At 45.7% G+C, this 21,134-nt stretch overlaps 1 protein-coding gene across 2 annotated transcripts in view; it reads right to left on the reverse strand.

Moving 5' to 3' along the window:
• DAPP1 (dual adaptor of phosphotyrosine and 3-phosphoinositides 1) overlaps positions 1-17,887 on the reverse strand; it is a gene marked incomplete at its 5' end in the record, with an annotated part of 46,954 nt that extends 29,067 nt beyond the window's left edge. Inside the window, 3 exons of one of the 2 annotated variants that reach the window (XM_080915582.1) lie at positions 279-412; positions 4,591-4,713; positions 17,787-17,887. In XM_080915582.1, coding sequence (XP_080771708.1) covers positions 279-412; positions 4,591-4,713; positions 17,787-17,887 — 358 coding nt within the window. The remainder of the gene's footprint in view (positions 1-278; positions 413-4,590; positions 4,714-17,786) is intronic. The other variant, XM_080915583.1, reaches the window with a different exon arrangement.
• Positions 17,888-21,134: the final 3,247 nt, after the last annotated feature.

Genomic DNA, 21,134 nt, shown 5'->3' on the forward strand with positions numbered 1-21,134 from the left:
CCTCAAATTCATAAAGCTCTGCCTCCGTGTGTGAGCCTTTAATGTCCCATATCCCATAATTCAGCGTTTCTGAGGCTGAGACAAGAGGCTCACAAGTTCCAGGTGAGCTTGTGGCTGTGGCAAGGGCTCCATCTTTGATGTACTCCTTCCCTGTTTCTCACTATGCAATGTTCTTAGCCCCAGCAGAAGTCACCAGATTCCAAGCAAATTCGCATGCAGAAATATGAATGAATAACCAACCATCTTAATAGACCAGGTATTTGGACTAATCAGCTTACCTGTCTCGCTTCCAATCAAAGGTTGATTTGCAAAATGCTTGACAAAATCCTTTAAAGATGAATATTCATTAAAGCCAAATTTAAATGAGTACCCAGTGTATTCAACATGAAAGTGTTTGACAGAGTCTTTGGCCCTGAAAGAAAAAAAGAAAGTATGTAATGTTATTTAACAATTGATAATTCTTTTCGAAGGCAAATATAGCAATGTGTTATCATCACCATAAATAAGCCTTTGAGGATACTGAATGCATAGCCATCAGCATCACTGAGTACTTTAAAGGCCGGCACACATTTTTTTTTTCCTGTCAGCAGTTACTCTCAGCTTTTCACTCCCACCAGACGAGACAGTTCCCTTGCCTTCTCTCCCACTGACTGCAAAGGTTTTTGAATATTAACCTCCACAAAGGCCATACATTCAGGGACAGAGGTGACAGACAGGACATGTATGTCCTTGACCTTCCTCTCTTGTCTGGGAGTCAGTCAGAAGCCAGTTTCTGTCAGTGAGTCACATGACCCTAGTCTTCTCCCTCGCCTGTGTGATTATCTAGTGAACAGCGTCACATTTCCAAGGCTGTCATTTCCCACTTCATTTGTGAGATGAGAAATATTGTGTAAAATCTCTCCTGCTCACTTCATGTGTTCATTGCTCTTCTCCCATGTCTCACCTCCCACTGTGTGGCCTATACCCCGACTTCAGAATGGATCAGAGTCAACTACAAGGCTGCTGAGCCAGCTTGCTGGGTCTCATGCCCGGACGATGGTCCAACAGGTGGAAGGTAGGCCCTCAAGAGGAAGGTTCTAACAGTTCTCGGTAGATGTTGCTGATCTGGGGCTCCGGCTTCAGGACCCCTATCCATCTGGGCCTAATGTCCCCCTAGGAGCTTTTCCCCCTTTGCTCCTTACCTCCAACTGTCCCTTCCCATCGGTTTCTGCTGGTAAACAACCTTGAGTCTTCCTGAAAATTCTACCTCGGGATAATTTCGCCTTGCATTGAGTGCCTTTTTATTCCTTGCTCAAAATCTTGCCTTCTTTCATGTTATTACCACACTTTGCTTTGTAGCAACATTTGGGACTTAGTGGCCCTATGAGGCTACATTTCTTGCCAACGAGGTCGTTGAATTAAGATGGCTGCCACAAAATGCATGCTTTCAAAGATCCATCATTAAGAGAAGAACAAATAAATGAATGAAAATAATCATAACTCTAAACAGCCTATGGGTCCTGTCACCTCTGCGGATAGCTTGCCTCCCCCACCAAGTATTATCAAGGATTTGTAATGAAAACCAATGACTTATATTTAAATTTTTCATAAAGATGAAATCCATGCAATCTATTTATAAATAGCTTACGATCAGATAAGTTGCACATAGATAAAACACTAGTTGCCATCTGTGATCTACTAATTCCACCTGCCTGTTTGACACATTTGGAAGAACCAAGCCATAGAGCATCCCGACACACAGAATATACTCTTGTGTTCTCATATGTGAAGGTACATGTATGTATAAGCACATGTGTATGTGTATACTAGGAGTTAACCTCAGGTATCATTTCTCATAATTTTTTATTTTTTTAGGCAAGGACTCTCACTGAACCTGGGGTTCATCAGTTCAGCAAGGCTGTGTGGTCAGTGAGCCCCAGGGGTACCTCTGTGTCCTCCTCTCTAGTGTCAGGATTTTAAGCACATACCAACATTCCTAGTTCTCTACATGGGTGCTGGGAGTCCAACTCAGTTATTTTTTTCTTTCAAAGACTTTTTACTTTTTACTGACTGAGTTATTTCCCTAGTCCCTAGCCCCATTATTTAGAAAATTTATAAATAAAACTTGTCATGGTAACTCCAGATATTAATAGATATACTTTTTTCTCCCGTTGGCTGCCTAACTTGTTCCCTACTCTCTACCTATCTCTCCTTCTCCTTTTCAAATAGGCATGTAGACTCACTGCTAGAGAATGGATGGTGTGCCAAACAGAATTCATAGATGCCCCGCCCCCAACTCCATGTATAGCCCTATTCCAATTATTCAAGTAAGAACTAGTCTCAGTGGGGTCCTGAGAAGATTTAGTGCATCGTTAAGTCTCCAAACTGGCTCATCTTAAAAACAGGAAGAGTCTCTGTGCAGGCCTGACCTTGTCACTCAAGCTCTGTGGAACAGAACGCTCCATCACAGGAGAGGGTAGAGAGGCGTGCTCTGGCTGGCAGGAAGGCACAGACGTTCCTGCCGTGTGCATTACTCACTTGGCCAACATCGCACGGAGCACGGTGGCATCTGTCAGTTGACACAGCTCCCTAAATGACAGCTAGGGGAACAGGGACCCTGGTGCCACCACAGCAGGGAAATGAAAGACAAGCAAAGGAGGTAAGGAGGAAGTGATGCTAGGGTCCTGCGTTTCGAGAGTCGCAGCTGCAGCCGAAAACGACTTTATGTCAGGCTGGTAGAATTTTAATAGAGAAGCCACTCAGGTTAGGCGCGAACTTCTATGCACGCAAGAACAGCAGCACCGTCAATTTGTGTTGTTTTAAGCCATTATATATTTTTTTTCTTTTTTGGTGACTTGTTATTATAGCATAGAAAACCAAAGTGTCCGTGTCTGAGGAGAGGATGAGCAATACGTCAAATTCTTTGCTTTTGAGCTCACTGAAGTCTGTCAACAGTTATTTAGGGAAATACTTTTTCTTTGTCTGTTTGTATATGCATTCATGAACATTTGCATGTGTTCAGGCACACTTATATGTGCAAGTACATGTGCATATCTTTGTGTGCATGTGGAGGCCAAAGGCCAGCTTTGGTTATTGTTCCTCAGACAGTATCCATCTCTGGCTCGGCTATCTAGTAAGCAGTGTCTGTTTCCATAGCAACAGGATTGAAAATATACACACTACTACATCTGATTTATTCCATCCTTCCTCCCTTCCCCTGCCCCTCCCTCTCCCTCTTTCCTTCCCCCTTCTCCCCAATTGAGAATAAAACACCTAAGAGGTAAGAAAGTATTTCCTAGGTTGGGGGAGCTAGCTCAGTTGATAAAGTACATGCTTTGAAAGCTTGAGGGGCAGAGTCTGGGCCCTAAAATCAAAGAAGAAAGAAAAGGGGAAGAGAGGGAGAAGAATGGGAGATGGAGAATTAATTAATAACAAAACCCCAAACCAAATAAACAAAAGTGGCTGAATTGGGAGAAAAGGAGCTAGGAACAGCATCAGAGACGTAGCCACTGCCATCAGAGAGTGCAAGGCAAGGGACTTACAGAAAGGAGAGAAGGGGAGAGTAAGACTGGCCTGAGGGACTGCCCTGGGAAGGGAACACATGACTCTTCCCAGGGTTATTGGGTTTGTGGAGGTGCTGCCATAGTCATCCAGTGGCCCACTGAGGGCACTATTAGCATAGAGCCTTTGTAGGCATACCTAGCCAAGGCCCCAAGAACTCAGGATCACCAGGCAGCTTGCCCCTAGAAGCCAGCATGTCAGGGGTTCAGAGTCAATGGGGGATGGGAGGAGAGACCCTAAATGCACTGGGCATCCTCATAGTCAGGTACAACTCAAAGGGACTAGATCAGCTCACACCATCTGGGGAAAATGGATGGAGTCCATGGAAAACATTTAAAGTTGCACATTACCCATTTGAGTCTGTGACTATAAGAACTTCATGGTCACAAACCATTCTGCCTTTCCCAGGCAAGAAAGAAATAGCAAAAAAAGGAGCCCAGTCCAGGAATTCAGATGACAGTACTGTTGATTCACTATTGATTGAGCCAAAGCAGACAGCCTGCTCCTTTGGGTTTCAGGGTCTCCATGTGTCTAACGACAGGTTGGGATTAAATAATTCCCAGTCTCTTTTGGTCTTGACTTTTTTTTTTTTTTTTTTTCTGCAGTGAATAGAACGAGATTTTTTTTTTTTTTAGTGCATGTGTGTGCATGTGTGTGTGTGTGTGTGTGTGTGTGTGTGTGTGTGTGTGGTGTATATGAGTGTGTGTCAGTGTGTGCATGTATACTTATGTGTTCCTGGGATCCCAAGTGCCCAGGTAGCCAGAGGTGTCAGAGCTCCGTGAAGCTTGAGTTACAGGCCATTATGAACTCACAAACATGGAGACTAGGAACCAAACTTGAGTCCTTTGCAAGTGTTTTATGATCTCAGCGATGGAGCCATCTCTCCATCTCTGGAAAGAATTCTTTACAATCTCGTCATTCAGCATGTGAAATCCTTTAATCTTGTGACTCACCAGGAATCAGGAAGTTTTGGTTCTCTGGCAGTGTGAGTGCAGAAAAGAGAGCAAGACACAAATGGGACTGGAATCTACCAAGTCCTTCGGCACCTACCTCACGGAGAGAGAGTAGAGCCCCGTCTGCTCATTGCTGTCCCTCAGCAGGTAGCTGCCATCACGCCCATTGGAGAGCAGAAGGGCCTCAGCAGCATGGCGGGTGAGGTTGGCGTGATACCACCTAGAAAGACCAAAAACAGGGCTTTCCTTCAGTATGAGCCATGGGTAACCCTTCTCTGGAGTTTGATCAGTGATATCCTCCATTCTAAGGATGGCAGAGACCAAGCTCTCAGCCTGAATGAGAACTAGGAAGTCCCTGGACGAGTGTGAGAAACACCAGTGACACCTAGCAGAATGTCACAGGCTGACTGTGTTCGGAACTAGTTCCCACATTGTCCTAACCTCCAGCTCCTACAAACTGGACCGCATTCGGAAAGAAGGGAAAACAAGGCAGTCAGGTGGGCCCAGTCCAGTGGGGTTGGAATCTCAGATTTCCATCCAGGAGAATGCTGTGTGACCAGGATTGTAGCCAGAGAGCCAGAATGACCAACACAGGTTCTTCCTCACAGCCTTCTGAAGGAACCACCCTCACAGATGCTCACTTTTGAATGTGTGGTCCTCGAAGCTGTGAAATGGTGGGTTACTCTTTGTCAAGTTTGTTAGACAGCCCAGTGAAGAAAGGTGCTGCTTAAGGAGCCTAATCGAAAATAAAATCGCTATAACAGAGGCCTGGGGAGGTGGCTCAGAGCACAGGAGTTTGCCTCTTGGCAAACTTGGGAAGGGGGTGGGTGGAGGGGAGGTGGGGAGGAGAGAGAGAGAGAGAGAGAGAATCTCCAGAGCAAGATGGCTAGCAAGACTAGCCACGCCCACAAGCTCTGGGTTTGATTGGGAGGCACAAAACCTCAATGAATCAGGTGAAAGAAGTATGAAGAATGGTTTCCAACATCAACCGTGAGGCTCCGCATTCATGAACACTCCCTCCACACGCAAACACATGTTCACACACATGCTAGCACATGCACATACATGGGGGGGAGGGAAAGGAAAGAAAAAGATGTCCATAAAAGCATTGACCAATTTCTCTTCTGTTCGTCTCACTCTTTCCAAAGAGTAAGAAACATTTCACGAGATAAACCAAGTTGTCCAGGGTCATGGGAGAAATGAGGCTGAGCACAAAGGACGCTGGTGTTTCAGAGTGAGCACTGGCTGTCAAGTCAAACACTGTTTCCAGTGGATGGAGCTGGGAAAGTCTCAGTGAGACTCAAGCTGACCTTTTCCTATTCCTGTGTTTTTAATTGATCTTCATGGTTTAGAAAAGGTGATAGATATGTATGGTTAAAAGACAATAAAAATAGAGCCCTCTTCTTACCCTGGAGCCTCAGTTTCCCTGTTTCTTCCTCCAGGAGACAGTTTCCCACATAACTGTGTCTCCTTCCCAGAGGTAGTAGGTGAATTTAGCTAGCATTCGGTTCTATCTCCACTTCCTAATTCTACAGGGACAAGAGCATTCTAGGATCTGGTCATGCACTCTGGGCCTTTCTCCTAGAGATAAGTCCTTCACTTGATCTTCAAACAGTGTGGTAACTGGGGTAGTGACCCTGGAGCCATGTTGCCTGGGTCCCAATTCAGGTGATGCTTTTCACTTGAAACAAGACGTTAGGCATGTTACTTCACCTATCTGAGCCACTTCAGCTTCCTTATAGCCAAAGTCAGATGAACGCTATCTGTGTGGGGCTGAAGAGATGGCTTAGTGGGTAAGAGCACTGGCTGTTCTTCCAGAATGACCCAGGTTCGATTCCCAGCACCTACGTGTCAGCTTACAGCTGTCTCAAACTCTAGTTCCCAGGGAACTTCACACCAATGCACGTGAAATAGAACTAAATAAATTAAAAAGGTGAGGACTGCGCATGTCAGTACTGGTGAAGTGGTAACCAGCAGTACTCAGTAGGTTATCACCATCCCGGGTTGGTGAGATTCACTCAGGGTGCTGGTGCTAATGAGGCAGAGAGGGCCAGTCATTCAGATGATGACGGTGGTGTTAAGGAGGCGTCTGAGGGGTGCAGGCAGCGAGAGATCTTGTCAGAAGCACTGGCATCCCTTGTGACACAGCTATGGTGTGGCCTCATCCTGAGCCGCTAAGCAGTAGAGGTAGGTGGGGCTGTGAAAGGGACCTGCTGTGTCCAGTGCTGCTTTCTCCGACATATCCTCTCACAGGTGAAACTGCACAGTAGCTGATGGAGTCCGGAACGTGCCTCCTTCTCTGTCTGACCATCATCTGTAACATCTTTTAATTGCAGGCTTTTTGTGTCCTTTATCTCCCAAAGTACTCATCTTCCGAGTTTGAATTGTCCCGAAAAGCTAAGCTCTGACGTGCAGAACAGAGAGCAGCACCACGTTTGCCTGTTCTGTCACTTCAGAGGACGCACAACCTCGCCCGAGCTTGCTCTGGTCTCTTCGGAGCTGCATGAGGGGGTCACACAGAGCCTACAGTGGACAAAAGCTCCCAGGTCGTCATTTTTCTCTGGACCTTTGCAAGACTGGGAGTTTTAGAGTGAAGTGTAGTAAGAAACCAGCTGGCTAGTGGGTACCGCAAAGAGAAAAGATGAGCTAATGGGCGTCCACCTTGGACACAAACAGGTGGGGAGCAGAGAGAGCAACGTAGTGAGAAGAGCGTTTCAGGGAGATCCCTTCCTCAGCAGTCCCAACCACTTTAACTTAGCAACTCCCTGGTCCCTGCTTTAGTTTAGGAACTCTGTGGTGCCCATTTTAACTTAGGGACTGTGTGGTCCCTGTTTTAGTTTAGGAACTGTGTGGCCCCCTCCCAGTAGCGACCTAACGTTGTCATGAGTCAAGATGACAAGGTTCTCAGAGAGAAAACCTGTATTTTCATGTACTGAGGTGCTGTCTTCTGTTACACAATTTCCCCAGTTTCCTAACTTTTGCAAAGGAGAATAAACCACAAGTGATAAATTCTTTATCACTGATGTACCAGACGTTTCTCCTGCTGCCGGTGACCTGTGACAACGCAATCTTGAACAAGGTTTATTTTCCAACTCCAGAGTCTTTTGGTCTTACTTTCTCTAAAGAAACAGAAGAAACTACTACTGGTAACTGTTTTAGTCTAATTATAGACTTGGGCAGAATACTTGCTTTGTGTTTATAAGAATATCCAAACTAACACTTGACCTTGAAGGAGGCAGTGGCCTTATCTTGCCCATGACTTAGTAGCAAATTAGGAAACGCCCACCCACTAAATAGTTTTCAAAGCTGCCTCTCAGGGAGGTACAGGAAATAAACTCAACCACAAAGAACACATGCAGGCTGGATCCAGACGAAACTTACAGTCAGTTCAGCCACTCCTGCCTTCATCCCAGTGCCTCCTCATGCTGAGACCTTCTATGTGACTGTTCCAGCATGCTGAAAACACCAAGGTGCTTTATCCTTTGGGCTTTATTATTTTAATTTACTGGTCTAAGTTTATGCTATATCCTTTGAAGGAAAGACTTTAAAATTTTTGAGATAGCAAACTCAAAAAAAGTTACAAGGAAATTCATTACCAGACAAGCAATGAGTTGCTGTTGGTGTTCAGAAATCAATACAAAGCCTTGTTACTCAAAATTTGGACTAGCCACATCAGCAGCACCTGAGGTCTTGGTGAAATGTCTATTCTTGTCTCCCAGCCCCTGACCGTGGAAGTTCAAGTGATCTCTATCCTGCTAAGAATCTGAGAAACATGAACGTGAAAGACCCTTCACCCTAAGAACTTCCATTCAGTAGCCCTAGTGGCTTGAGTTTCATGTTTGGCATATGGGGCAAAGGGCAAGATGAAGTACCATATGAGTTTCAGTAGAGAAACGAAAAAGGATCTGCAGGTTATCAGTCAGAAATCCCTTCTGACTGCTGACTTAGTGCTGTATGCTGCCGGGCCTCATGGAAGGAAGGAGCCAGGGACGCTTCATGGAGACTATCGATCGCCCTCTGGGCTTGACAGTGGGTAGCTGATCTATTAGTGAGAGAAGGGGACTCTCAAGAGGAAAGAGCACAAGCAGAGAAACTGGAGGCAGTTTGTGCTCAGTACATATGCACAGCAGAATGTGTAGCTGAGGCACAGGGTCCATGTTGGGCAGTGATGCAAAATAACAGAAAAACTAGTAGTTTACATCCTCATATACGGTATTTTCCATCTTTCCTTCCTTCCTTCCTTCCTTCCTTCCTTCCTTCTGCCTCCCTTCCCTCCTTCCTCCCTGGCTGTACTGGGGGTTGAACCCAGGACCTTGCACATGATAGGTAAGTGCTCTACTAAGAAAAGCCCTCCGTTCTAGAGTATTTATTTCTCAGCGAGAAAATTTGTTAGCAATCCATGCCTGCAGGTTATTAATATATTTAACCATACACCTCCCTTCCTGGCAAAGAGCAATGACCTGGAACTTGGATTCTGTTTATATTGGGTTATAAAGGGATATATATTTGAACCGAAAGCAGGAATAGAAACTCTTGATTGTAGGAAAGCAGAAGGAGAAAAAAGAAAAAAAAAAGCCCACAACTGGCATAAATACTCAAAAATATGTCTTTCTTTTTAAATTCCATTTCAGAATTATGCTCATTTTAGAATGATGGTGACGCCCTCTGAAGTCTTTGGGCCCCAAAAGATGAGTGGATAATGTGTCTCTCCTTCTCTCAGGCCACAGCACAGATGATTGTGTGGCTGAACCTACAGCGTGTCTCCACATCCCCTGCGCGCACAGTGAGGAACAAACACGAGACGTCTCCACTCGGCCTTTCTGATCCAAGCTGTCCTCCCTTGGGTTGTTCCTCGGGATTGTTGGGATGTTGATCTCATTTGTGCACCTTTGTCCAGAGTCAGTGCTGGATGCTTTAACTGTGGGAGAGGTCAAGTTCTTGGCCTCTCGGTGTCATCAGAAATTGCCGGCGTAGGATAAAGACAGCTCTCATTCAGCTGCAGAGCTCTGGGCGCCGTGTTACAGGCAGGCTGTATCTAAGACAAGACAGTCTCGTTCGTAGAAGACACCATAGGGTGGAACCCCACTTCTCCAGTAGAGAGAGGCAAGCAGAAGCTTTATGCAGGGTTGGGGAAGTTCAAAAACAGCTCAGGTTGGTGCAATGCACTGTCCGGGGAAGGCTGAGCCTCCCTGAGGTCTGGTCTTTCCAGCTGGGAGTTTTTGGTGATGGAGTCAGCAAGCCTGGGACTTTCCACAACTCTGCTTTAAATGTCCCGCCCATACGGCCTGCTCGCAGTGCTGAATGTGGGACTAGTTGTCCAAAGCTTTAGAAAGCGGACCTGGAGGAGGCACGGCATGCAAACAGCTACCCAGTAAAGCTCATGTCAAACCTCAGCTCACAACCAACCAACCAACCAAACAAACAAACAAACAAACAACCAATCAACCAACTAACCCATCAAACAACCAAACAATGAAACAAAACAAAGCAGCACTGAAAGGAGAAATAGAGAAGGATTTTAACCAGGGGTTTCTACCCCCACTCTACTGCTGTGTAGTTCCTGAATAAAGGGCACCAACTCATAGCAGCCTCCTTCCCCCATCTTTTTTCCTTCTTCTCGTGGTCCCTACCTAAGACCCCCGCCCCAACTCGGTCTCCAGTCACACCTTCCTTTCCCTCCTGCCCAGGAGAGCATTCTTTTATAGCACATTGGTCAACACAATGCCCTTGTCCAGACTACAACCTAATCTAGGGACACAGAACTGAGCATCTCAATACACAGAGCGTAAGACCAACTCCAACACAGCGGTAGAGACCAGAATCAACCTGTGCTTGGAGTCTGATAATAAGACCCATAGTTCTGGAAAATGGAAACGCAAAGACAAACGGAAGAAGAGGGACAGAGACTCAGAAACACGTGAGTCAAAGAAAGACAAAAGGACGTGCTGTGCAGGTCAGTAATCACAGCACTCAGGAGAGCAAGACAGAAGCATTGGGAGACCAAGGGCAGACTATGTTACATAGTTAAACCAAACATAGATAAGGAAATGAATGAATAAAGAACAAAAGGGCAGGGAGCTTCTCTCATCAGGATCCACCTCCAAGTGGAGTTAAAGAAGGGAAGAGATTGGGAAAAAGAAAAAAGAAGAAAGAGGGAGAGAGGAATAGATGGAGAGGGAGGTAGAGTACAGATCATAGCTCTCACACAGCCAGCAGAAGTGTTTGTACTGTGGGCGGCTAGGAACGGTAAGTAGTGACTTAGCGAATGTACAGACAGAGACCCAGTCATCTACAAGACGGAGGCAGAGAACACAGCAGTCCCACAAAGAGAGACTCACAGAGCAGACACGGAGACAGATCCACATGCCCAGAGAAGTTAGATACTGGGAGTGGACGAGAGACATAGCCACTGATTGGAGCAAGGGGTAGACATAGCATCCCCTCGCTACAAAGTTGGTTGTACTCAGTTCTCAAGGCTGCCTGCAGTGTTACAGAATCATTCCCCGAAGGGTGTGACAAAGGAAACAGTTTCCACTGGGAAAAACACTCTGTGGGTAAGAACTTGAAGTTCCTCAGACTGGCTGGTGAAGGATCCCAAAGCCAAGGTCCCCTCAGGAGGCTCTATCACCTCAGGAAGTCAAATTGACTGTGCACTTGCTAGATCACCCTTGTATCCCTCAGGAAGTGCTGGCTCGGGTTAGCTACCCTAGACCATGCTTATCAGTGGAAACCTACTCCTGTGGGTACAGGAAAGAATCCTGTACCTCAAGAGATGTAAAACTCACAGGCAGGTTAAGTCCTTATTCCATCTCTTCTCTGTATACTGTGCGGTTCCAACTTCTAACCAGTATCGGTTTGGTTTAGTTCACTAGTTAAAAAGCCTTGGATGGAAGGGGGCTCAGTCTGGAGTATGACGTCACTAGGCTGAAGTCAGCTGCCTTGAGTTCTGGTCTTGTCTTTGAGTCAACAAACACTTATAGATCTGTTATTTGACAAGAGGTAGGCTCATACAAAAAAGGTGAACCGAATGGCCTACATCCTGTTCCTAAGGGGAGGAGCAAAGCCAGCCCACAGCACCCACACCTGCAAAGTGTCCACTAGATGCCATACTATGAAAGGCACAGGTGCAAGTCAAGACAATAGGAATGGTAATATGAACCCGGGCAGCTTTAGGTGCGCACAGTGCTCAGGCAAACACAGAAGGGATTTAGAAGATGTTTGTGAGTCTTGGGATTTTCCCAGTAGCTTTTTTTAACTATTAAAAATAAATCACCCTAGCCCAGGGGGAGCGGGGACCACAAAACAACGAAACAACAAGAGAAACAGTCAAAAGTGTAGAGCAGTGTTTGTTGGGGTGTGAGTCACTCCGTGGAAGAGCTGGCTTCCACCCACACTCCTTACGGTGTCGTTTTTTGTCACCCACCAATCTGCACCTAACTAAGGACTTCTAGGCTCCTGAACCATAGCTGTCCATCATGTTCAACTACCTCATTATCCCATTTAAACTGTGATGGCCGTGTAATTAACCCCAAATTCCTACAAACACCCAGTGATTCCGTGTCATCCCACAATCAAATCTATCTCAGACCCTCTGGAAGTCCAGATCAACCCAAGTATCCAAAGATTAACAGGGAGAAACACACCCACTCCCATCTAAGATGAGACCTACACTTGCTGGAACAGAGACTGGGATAATGGTCTTATAAAAAAAAAAATGGAGCAAAATTATGACTACAGTTCAGTTTGCATACGTGACATGTGTGTTCACTGAAATATATACTTAAAAGAAATGCTCTCTGGGTATAAATGACTAACTTTTACTAATTTCCTCCACAATTTCTAATAATTGCCACCTTCGTATACTTTAACTGTTTGGTATGAATAAGTTCAAACACAAAGAAAAGTGAGAACGACTCTAAACAATGCTTACATTTAAAAATACCCACTAGCTTGCGTGCATGGGAATTTGGCTTTTCTTTCCGCCAAATGGATCAAACAGACTGTCAGGTTTGATGACAACTGCTTTACCGACGGGGCCTTCTCTCTGGCTCGGTAGTAGCTATTCTTTAGGGAGAGCATATTTTTGCCGTGTGCTTTCTATACTTTCTGGTGAGCAGCTCTGAAGTAAAACAGACTCATGATACATCAGCCCTCTACACGTCCATCTATCCCCAAAACATAGCATAATTTCATATAGTGCGCACGTCAATATAAATGGCCATATTGATGCGTTTGAAATTAAATGGCACGCATTTTAACGGTGTAAATACTTTCAGAGGACAGAGAACAGGCTGCTTGTCAGGTAACTTGGTCTTGTCAGGTTCACCCCTTTACTCACGACCCCATACAGTGCTATATTTTCTTATTCAGCTGACGAACATAGAACCTCTCCCACCTGCAGGGTATCCTTCCCGTGACAGACCAGGGTCTTCCCAGACACCGCAAGGCCCTGAAGCCCACACTAGTGCTATGCGCAGGGTTCATTTGACCACATGTCCCTTCCATATCCTCCCAGACTTGCCCACTGTCTTCTTCCAATAGATGGCTTTATGCATGAGTGGAGAAGCAAAGAATGCAGTGAGGCGGTCACTCCCCATGTGAGGAACTCACCAGCAGCTTTCCAGTATGTAAATGGAAGGACATCACCCAGGGGAGGAGACCCAGTTGGGTCCCTGCTTTCACAGCCCCACACAGCCACAGAACAAAGCGCCCTCTATTTTTAGAGTTCAAGAGTTCAGGGTGAGCTACGGAAGACTGAGCCTCCTCATGCTATCTGCCGTCACGTCTCTGTGGACGTTTTGGACTTGGTGTTCTTAGCCCGATTTTGTTGCTATTTGTTTGTTTATTTGTTATTCTGGTTTTATTTTCTAGTCCAGAAAATCGGACGTGCACAGAATTCATTAAGGTTCTGGCTCATTGGGATATTGGCCTACTTGTGCGGCCCACCTAGTAGTCAAAGACTGACAGGACATTTTTAATAATACGTTGTGTTGATTTATAGAAGTCATAGGATTTTCTCTTTTTTTTCCCCCCTGTCAGTTTACATGTGCACCAAAAAGTGTACCAATTTAATAAAAAGGGAGAAGTTTGAGTAAAATTAGGAAGTTGCCTCTGTGGTGAAGCACTTCGCAAGAGGTTGACTGGTTCCTCTCTTTCTCATCTGTAGGTGCACATGGCCTCAGTAACACCGGCAGTGTGTAAGTTCGAGTTCCTAAAGGGACAGGGGGAAAGACAGTTCCTGTGGGCAGTAAGCCTGCAGGCCCGAGTAGTCGCCATTATTGTTTAAGTGGTGGGTGCGGCAAAGAAGCAATGGTCCATCAGCTGCGGGGTAATCCACGCGTGCTTCTCAGATCCACTGCCTAGGAGGCCTGTGACATGCTCAGTTCAATCACCGTCTGCAATATGAAATGAACGCTCGACACTGCACCGTGACAGTTGTGAAGGCTGAATGGGGCGCGGGGTTAGTGCGTAGCTGGAGAGCTTAACTCCTGACTGTCACAGAGCAGAGCCACCTGGCTGTTGAGCTAAGCCTGGCCATGGACCTAGACATTGTGGGACTTCAGCCAGCCAGACTCCTCAGGTGCTTACGTGTAAGCTGGAGGAAGTGAGTACCTTATGTACTTTGCCTGAAGTTAGGAAAGTATGCGGAATAAATCACTGAGAAGAGGGTCTGGGCATTCCTGAAAGCTGGCAGCTCAAATTCCAGGAACTCAGAAAAGAACACAATTGTAAGGCCTTTCTTCTTCTTAAGTAGGATCAATAAAGAGGGTATTTCCGGTTTTGACTTACCAGACAAGGTTCTATAGGGAAGGCTTAATTTCCATCCATCTTAATCTCTGCACTCTTTCATCTAAATCGGCAGAGGTTGTCATGCCAACTGTGGTCCTTCCTGTACCACCCTCCCTGGCGAGCTGGGTCTGCTTGACTATCAGTTAAAAGCGTGGAAACTCCTCTGTAGCTTTCCCTTAAACCTGTTTTTGAACTGTAAACGAACCACAGGAATCCCTACCCCTTTGCCCCTTGTCTGTGTGTCCTGGTGAACCTGAAGTGTGACCTGGCTGTTCTTCTGTTCCGTACTTTCGGCGTAGGCATGTCGGGGTTTATTATAATCCCTTATCACATAGAACCTGGAAAACTGGACACGAGGCCCATCCACACCACCGCCTACCCTTCCAAGTTCTTCGAGTTCTGGTGGTTCTGGGGCCTGTGCCTTGGCCAAGTGCTGGGCATATAGAGCTATTGCTGGGGGGGTGGGGGGGGCTGGAATGCTGAGCCTCTCAGTGCTTGACCCACGTCTTGCTTTGGAAAGTGGAGGAGTAAACCTAGCTGTTCCCAGAGCTGAGACTCCCCTGCCTGGCTCCCAGGGCCTGCCCTGTTCCGTTCTTACAGAAATAGGGCTTTGTTTCTCTTCTCCTTTTGGGCTCCCCAATGCCCTGAAGAGGAAAATGAATGCTTTCAGATTGGTACTCCAAAGGAACTGAATGGCTTGACTGGATCCCAGTCAGTCTCCTTTAGAGACTACGCAGCCAGTGTTCCACCAAGGTTCTGTGTGTCCTGGGAGGGCCGGGGATGGGTTTACTGCAGTTTTGGGTCTGGCTCACAGTATTTACATAGTCCAGAGCCTGAAGGAAAAGAACCAAGATTAACCCCCAACCCTTTCTCTGTGTGTATGCTTCCACTAAATTATCTCTTTATGTATGAATAAAATGTAGAAGGCCTCTGGTTTCATCCCTGGCATTGCACGAAGCAAACCAATAGCAAAAAAAAAGAGAAATATCTAATGACTGAAATAACCCATTAAAATCATTTTAAATTTTAAGTCACTAAACCTAGACTTTATCTATCTTTATCTATCCATTAACTAACTAACTAACTAACTAACTGACTGACTGACTAACTAGAATTTTTATGGAGCTTTGAAAAAACTGGATTATTCTGGAGGCTTGGTACAGATCATGCCTCACCAAAGTGGATTAAAGGTTCAAAGGAGTTTCATTTACACTCGGAATTCAGCCAGAGGCAGCAGGTCCTGGTCAACATTCCTCAGTTATCTCCTATGGAAAGCCTATCACCCGTGTGCTAGGGGCAAGGGCTGGTTTCTGTTGGGGCTTCAATATTCAGTCTTGCAGGATGGAGGTTAAGTCCTTAGCAGTTTGAAATTTTGTTTATTCCCTGGTAGAGCAAATAGCTCAAACTGGACAGTGTTGAAAAATAAAAGAGTTGTAGACATCAAGGCTTTCGTAGGCCCTCACACAGGCAGACCACTGACTATGTTTGAATGAACTGTACTCCTTTCTGGTTTTCAAGAGAGTCGAAACTATGCCAACACTGACTACAGTGACAGCCACACTCTTCACGTTGAAATGAGTGACTTTTATAGTCCGTAAAATGCGCCTCCATGAAGTTATAATTGGCCACAGACCACTAACTCTCAAACAGAAAGAATGCCAGAACTTATTAGTGATTTTAAAATTTAGGGACACACCCTAAATTAAAATAAATGATAAAACTGTACCTAGCACTTCAAAGAATATGCATTTTAAACCTTGATCCTTAATTCCAGTCTTGCTTTAGAGGCATGTAGAGGAAGAAAACAAATGTTAACCTAGAGACATACTTCATTCTTTCTTTCTTGTTTTGTTTTGGCCATGCATGGCTTGGGCACCAAGAATTAAAACAAAACAGATGGTGAAGAACTAATTCAGTTAGTAGAGCGCTCTCCTTGAATACTAGAAGCCCCCGCATAAAGTGGGGGCGTGGTGCCATATACCTCTAATGCCAGCCCTTGGGAAGTAGAATCAGAAATACCAAGGAAGTCAAGGGCTGGAGAGATGGCTCAGTGGTTAAGAGCACTGACTGCTCTTCCAGAGGTCCTGAGTTCGATTCCCAGCAACCACATGGTGGCTCACAACCATCTGTAACAGGATCTGATGCCCTCTTCTGGTGTGTCTGAAGACAGCAACAATGTACTCACATACATAAAATAAGTAAATAAAAAAAAAAAAAAAAACAGAAAGAAATTCAAATCATCCTCAGTTACCTCGAATTGGAGGCTGAGTTGTGTTAGACTATGTGTCAAGTGTAAAGACAAGAGTAAAATAAGCAAATAAAAAGTCCCTTTAGTCTAAATGGTTGAAACCCACACTAGAGAGCAGTTTCTTTAACATCTGAAGTCTGCATTGTTCTTGAGATTCAAAAAATTTCTAGGCCTTCTGAAATAGAGAAATCTGAACACAACCCTACCAGAATAATAATGAGACCCTGGACTTAGTACCAGGTATCTTTTCCTTGCCAGGAAAGGGAAGCCTGTGGCTCACCTGCACTGGCTCCATCCTGTCCCCAGACACATGGTCAGGATCATTTGTGTCCTCTGAGTGTGCTAACATTAAATCTAAATTCAAAGAGATCTTAGCTTTATAGCTGAATATAGAGAATTGTTGAGAGCTGCTTTTAGATTTTTTATTAATTGATTATTATTACATGTGTACATGGTGTGTGTGTGTGTGTGTGTGTGTGTGTGTGTGTGTGCATGTGGGTACTGGCCTGTCATCCTATGCAAGGTATGTCTTATGTCATTGGGTGATGAGGAATTCCAGCTTCCTCTCTCTTGGAAAGCCATGTGGGTGTAAGGCTTTATCTCCTAGAAAATCCCCTTTCTTGTCTGAGTAGCCCTTTCTTCTTTACTAAATGTTCCGATGAACAGTGTCATCAGGGTCTCCCCTGATAACTCTGATGACGTCACCTAACCTAAAGCTGCCCATCTGGAGCAGGGCTGTCGTTATCTTGTGTCTAAAAGGCTATGTTGCCTTTACAGAGACATATCTATGCTGTGTGAGAAGCAGGCGCCACAGAAGCAAGATTGCTGCCATACAAACTTCCTCATTCTTTTTCTTACTCACAGCTGTGCAGTCCTTCTGTTTATGGAACCAGTGACACACGTCACTGCCAGGAGGCGCACTCAGAGCTTTTCCACCTCACGTTAATGATAAACTATCGCAGTATCGAAGAAACCGATCATTGAGCACATACCTTCCGATTCTGCCCCAGCTGCTAAGGGACGCCCGACAGTTGATTTTTTTTGTCACATCCCCTCAATGTAACTGTTCTTACTTTGGAAAACTTTTACAATGAATCATTCTCCCCCCCCCCCCCCCAGGAGGAAATTTCTATAAATCAATAAAATGGCCAGGTAGAAGATCATCAGGTGGCAGAGGGAAGAGACTGGGTCCTGGAAACACGGATGCCCATTGACAAGGGAGCGGGAAGTTCTTTGATCTGAAAAAGCGCTCTTACCCCAAATCCTGGAGCAGGTCTGAGCCTCCGTCTGTCCTGCCCCACAGCTCTGAGGGATCCTGGGTACTCATGTTCCCTCCTAGAAGTTCTGCTCTGCCCATTCGTTCCTTTGCTTCTGACGGCTGACTCCCTGCCAGGTACTGTGAGACAGAATCTGCTGCTGCTGGATGGCTGTGGCTCCTCGGTGAGACTGGAGCACTCTCTGGCTAGCAAGGAAGTGAAACTTGGTCGCTCCTCCCACCGCTGCTGCCACCCTGGCCTGAGGCACAGGCTGGGGTGTTCTGTCAGTCAGGAAGTGTGCTAACCCCTCTGACAGCAGAGCACCTCAGACACCTCGAGGTATTATCAAGTCAGATTATGCCAAAGGAAACAGAAGGACCACCCACTCGGGATGGTACTATTGTGTCAAACTCTTTGTAGGAGACCAGACTGTAGCTTCTTCCTACCCGTTTGCCCTTGCCTTGTAAAGGAGGGTGCACGCACACACACACACACACACACACACACACACACACACACACACACACCTCACACAGCAGCACAAGGAACACCAAGGAAGCTTCTACATCAGAAACATCTTTTAAATGGGTTAAAGAAAATTAGACTTAAACACCCGGTCCCTCTCAATCTTACATTGTTTCTGGTAGTGGTTTAGGATTTCTCTTACAGAAGAAGGTTTGGGGGCTGAGGTTGTCACAGCATGCCCAAAGACCCGGGTTCCGTCCTCAGCACTCCACAAGATCCTGTAATCCCAGCACTCTGGAGTGTAGAGGTAGAAAAATCAGAAGTTCACGGCTATCCTCATCCACATGGTAAATTTGAGGCCAGCCTGGGTTATGTGAGTCCCTGTTTAAAAAGAAAAATTAAGGTTCCCGAGGCTCTGGCTTTCTCTGGTGAGAAATTTCTCAGTGCCTAGAGACAGCCCCAGGGAGAACCAGCTCTGAGAACACTCACATAACTGGGCACACGCGGGTAGATACAGGTCTTTCTGTTAGAGGATTTTGCCGGGAGGTGTATAAAGTGGGTGTCAGTGGATGGGGGAGGGCACTGGGCAGAGGAAGCAAGCCGGGCCGTGCAGCAGATCATGCAGCAGATCGCCCTCTTCCTGCTTTTCCCCAGTGCTGGGCTGTCTGCCTCCATTCGTTCTGTTTTACAACTGTCTGCGGCTTCCATTTTCCCAATCTTCCTCCATTTCTCTCCTTTTCTGTTTTTCTTTCTTTCTTTTGGGAACAACAGCCTAAGATGGCTGATTGATTGATTTCTTCCTTTTTTCCTTCCTTTTTCTCTCTTTCTCGAACCCTCCCAGCCTGCCTTTCTTATCTTGCTTCCTATCTATAGCCTTCTCCGCTGATAACTCCTTCCTGCTTGCTACACCAAGCATCCTACCCTTTCCCAGCCCTGCTCTCCTACCTCCACACCCAGCACTGTTCCACACTATCTGCGACAGTTAAGAGTTGGTGTCTACGAAGTGCTGGATGTGCATAAAAGTATTCACAGCATAGTTTATATTAGGCTTTTACATGCTGCTGTTATCTTAGTTCTACTTTATTCTATGCGTATGAGTTTTGTCTGCTTTTGTGCTTGTCTGAGTACCACGTGAATGCTTGGTGCCCACAGCAATCGGAGGAGAGCCTCTGATTTCTTGGAACTAGAGGCACAGGAGAAACTGGAGACCCACAGTTGCGAGCTACCCTGAGTGCCGAGAATCAAGCGGTGTCTCCTGAAAGAGCAGTAAGGATCATTGTATCCTAAGACATCTCTCCAATCCCTAAATGTTAATTTTTCATTAAGGAAACCATTTTTGCTTTCAAGTACCCTCTCAAGGTGTGTGTGTGTGTGTGTGTGTGTGTGTGTGTGTGTGTGTGTGTGTGTGGTAATAGTAGTAGCTGCTTAAACAATTTTGGATTATTTTAGTTTTGTTGATTCCCCCAGCCCCCTTTGACTATGCAGGGGACTAAACCAGGGCCTCATGAATTTTAGGCAACCATTCTATCAATGAGATAAATATCTGGAATCGTGTGTGTGTGTGTGTGTGTGTGTGTGTGTGTGTGTCTGTGTGTGTGTGTGTCTGTGTGTGTGTCTGTGTGTGTGTGTGTCTGTGTGTGTGTCTGTGTGTGTGTGTCTGTGTGTGTGTGTGTCTGTGTGAGTCTGTGTGTGTGTTTGTGTGTGTGTGTGTCTGTGTCTGTATGTGTGTGGTGTCTGTGTGTGTCTGTGTGTGTGTGTCTGTGTGTGTGTCTGTGTGTGTGTGTGTCTGTGTGTGTGTGTCTGTGTGTGTGTCTGTGTGTGTGTGTCTGTGTGTGTGTCTGTGTGTGTGTGTCTGTGTGTGTGTCTGTGTGTGTGTCTCTGTGTGTGTGTGTGTGTGTGTGTGTCTGTGTGTGTGGTGTGTCTGTGTTATGTGTTTTATGTGTTCACATATGCACAGGTATGTGGAATAGAGTCGACACCCGGTACTGTTCTTGCTCCTCCCCATTTTATTAACTAAGCAAGGTCCCCCTCTGAGTCAGTTCTGGTTCGTCTAGCCAGCCAGCTTGCCGTGGACTGCAGCGGCCTTCCTGTCTGCCTGGATCCCAGGTGAGTCCAGGGTTTAGGGGAAATTTTCTTAGTTCTTCCTATGGACACAGGAGTAAAATGAAACAGAACACGGATGACTAAAGCACCCGGTGGCTCAGCCTTTGAGACAGCTCAGTGTTGTCGTTGAGACCTCAGAACAGATCTGAAGTAAAACTCATCAGTTCAGTGCAGACCTTGCCCACAGGATTAGGAGGAGCCAAAGTGAACATTGCTTTAGGAAATTAGTCTGCAGTGAAAAATGATTGGCAGTTATTTCTGTAGCTCTCAATTCAGGGTGAAATGAAGACTATTTTGTTCAGAAGTGGGAGGGGGTGGAAACAGAGAGAGGGTCTGTGATGGTTAATCTCAATTGTCAACTTGACTGGAACTAGAGACACTGAGGTTAGTAAAGCATACTTCTGTGTGGTCTTGTTTGGGTGATGCCAGAGATACTATACATACATACACGCATATATACATACATGCATACATACATACATGCATACATACATACATGTGTATAAATCTCATATAGATATATAGACACCTATGTGTATATGATATATCATACTCTGCGAATTTTACCTTTCCAGTATATCCTCTATAATGGGTGAGATAAATCGGGTACATCCTGTCACCTCCAGATTCACATACTGAATACCTAACCACCATTGTGATAATTCTCTGGGGCAGGACATTTGGAGGGTGATTAGGATCCTGAGAACGGCATCTTTATGGGTGTAACCAGTATAGTTAAAATACTCTGGAAAACACTCTTGTCATCTCTACCATTCAAGG

Source organism: Micromys minutus (genome assembly GCF_963924665.1).
Source record: "Micromys minutus genome assembly, chromosome: 4".
Classification (NCBI taxonomy): Eukaryota; Metazoa; Chordata; class Mammalia; order Rodentia; family Muridae; genus Micromys; species Micromys minutus.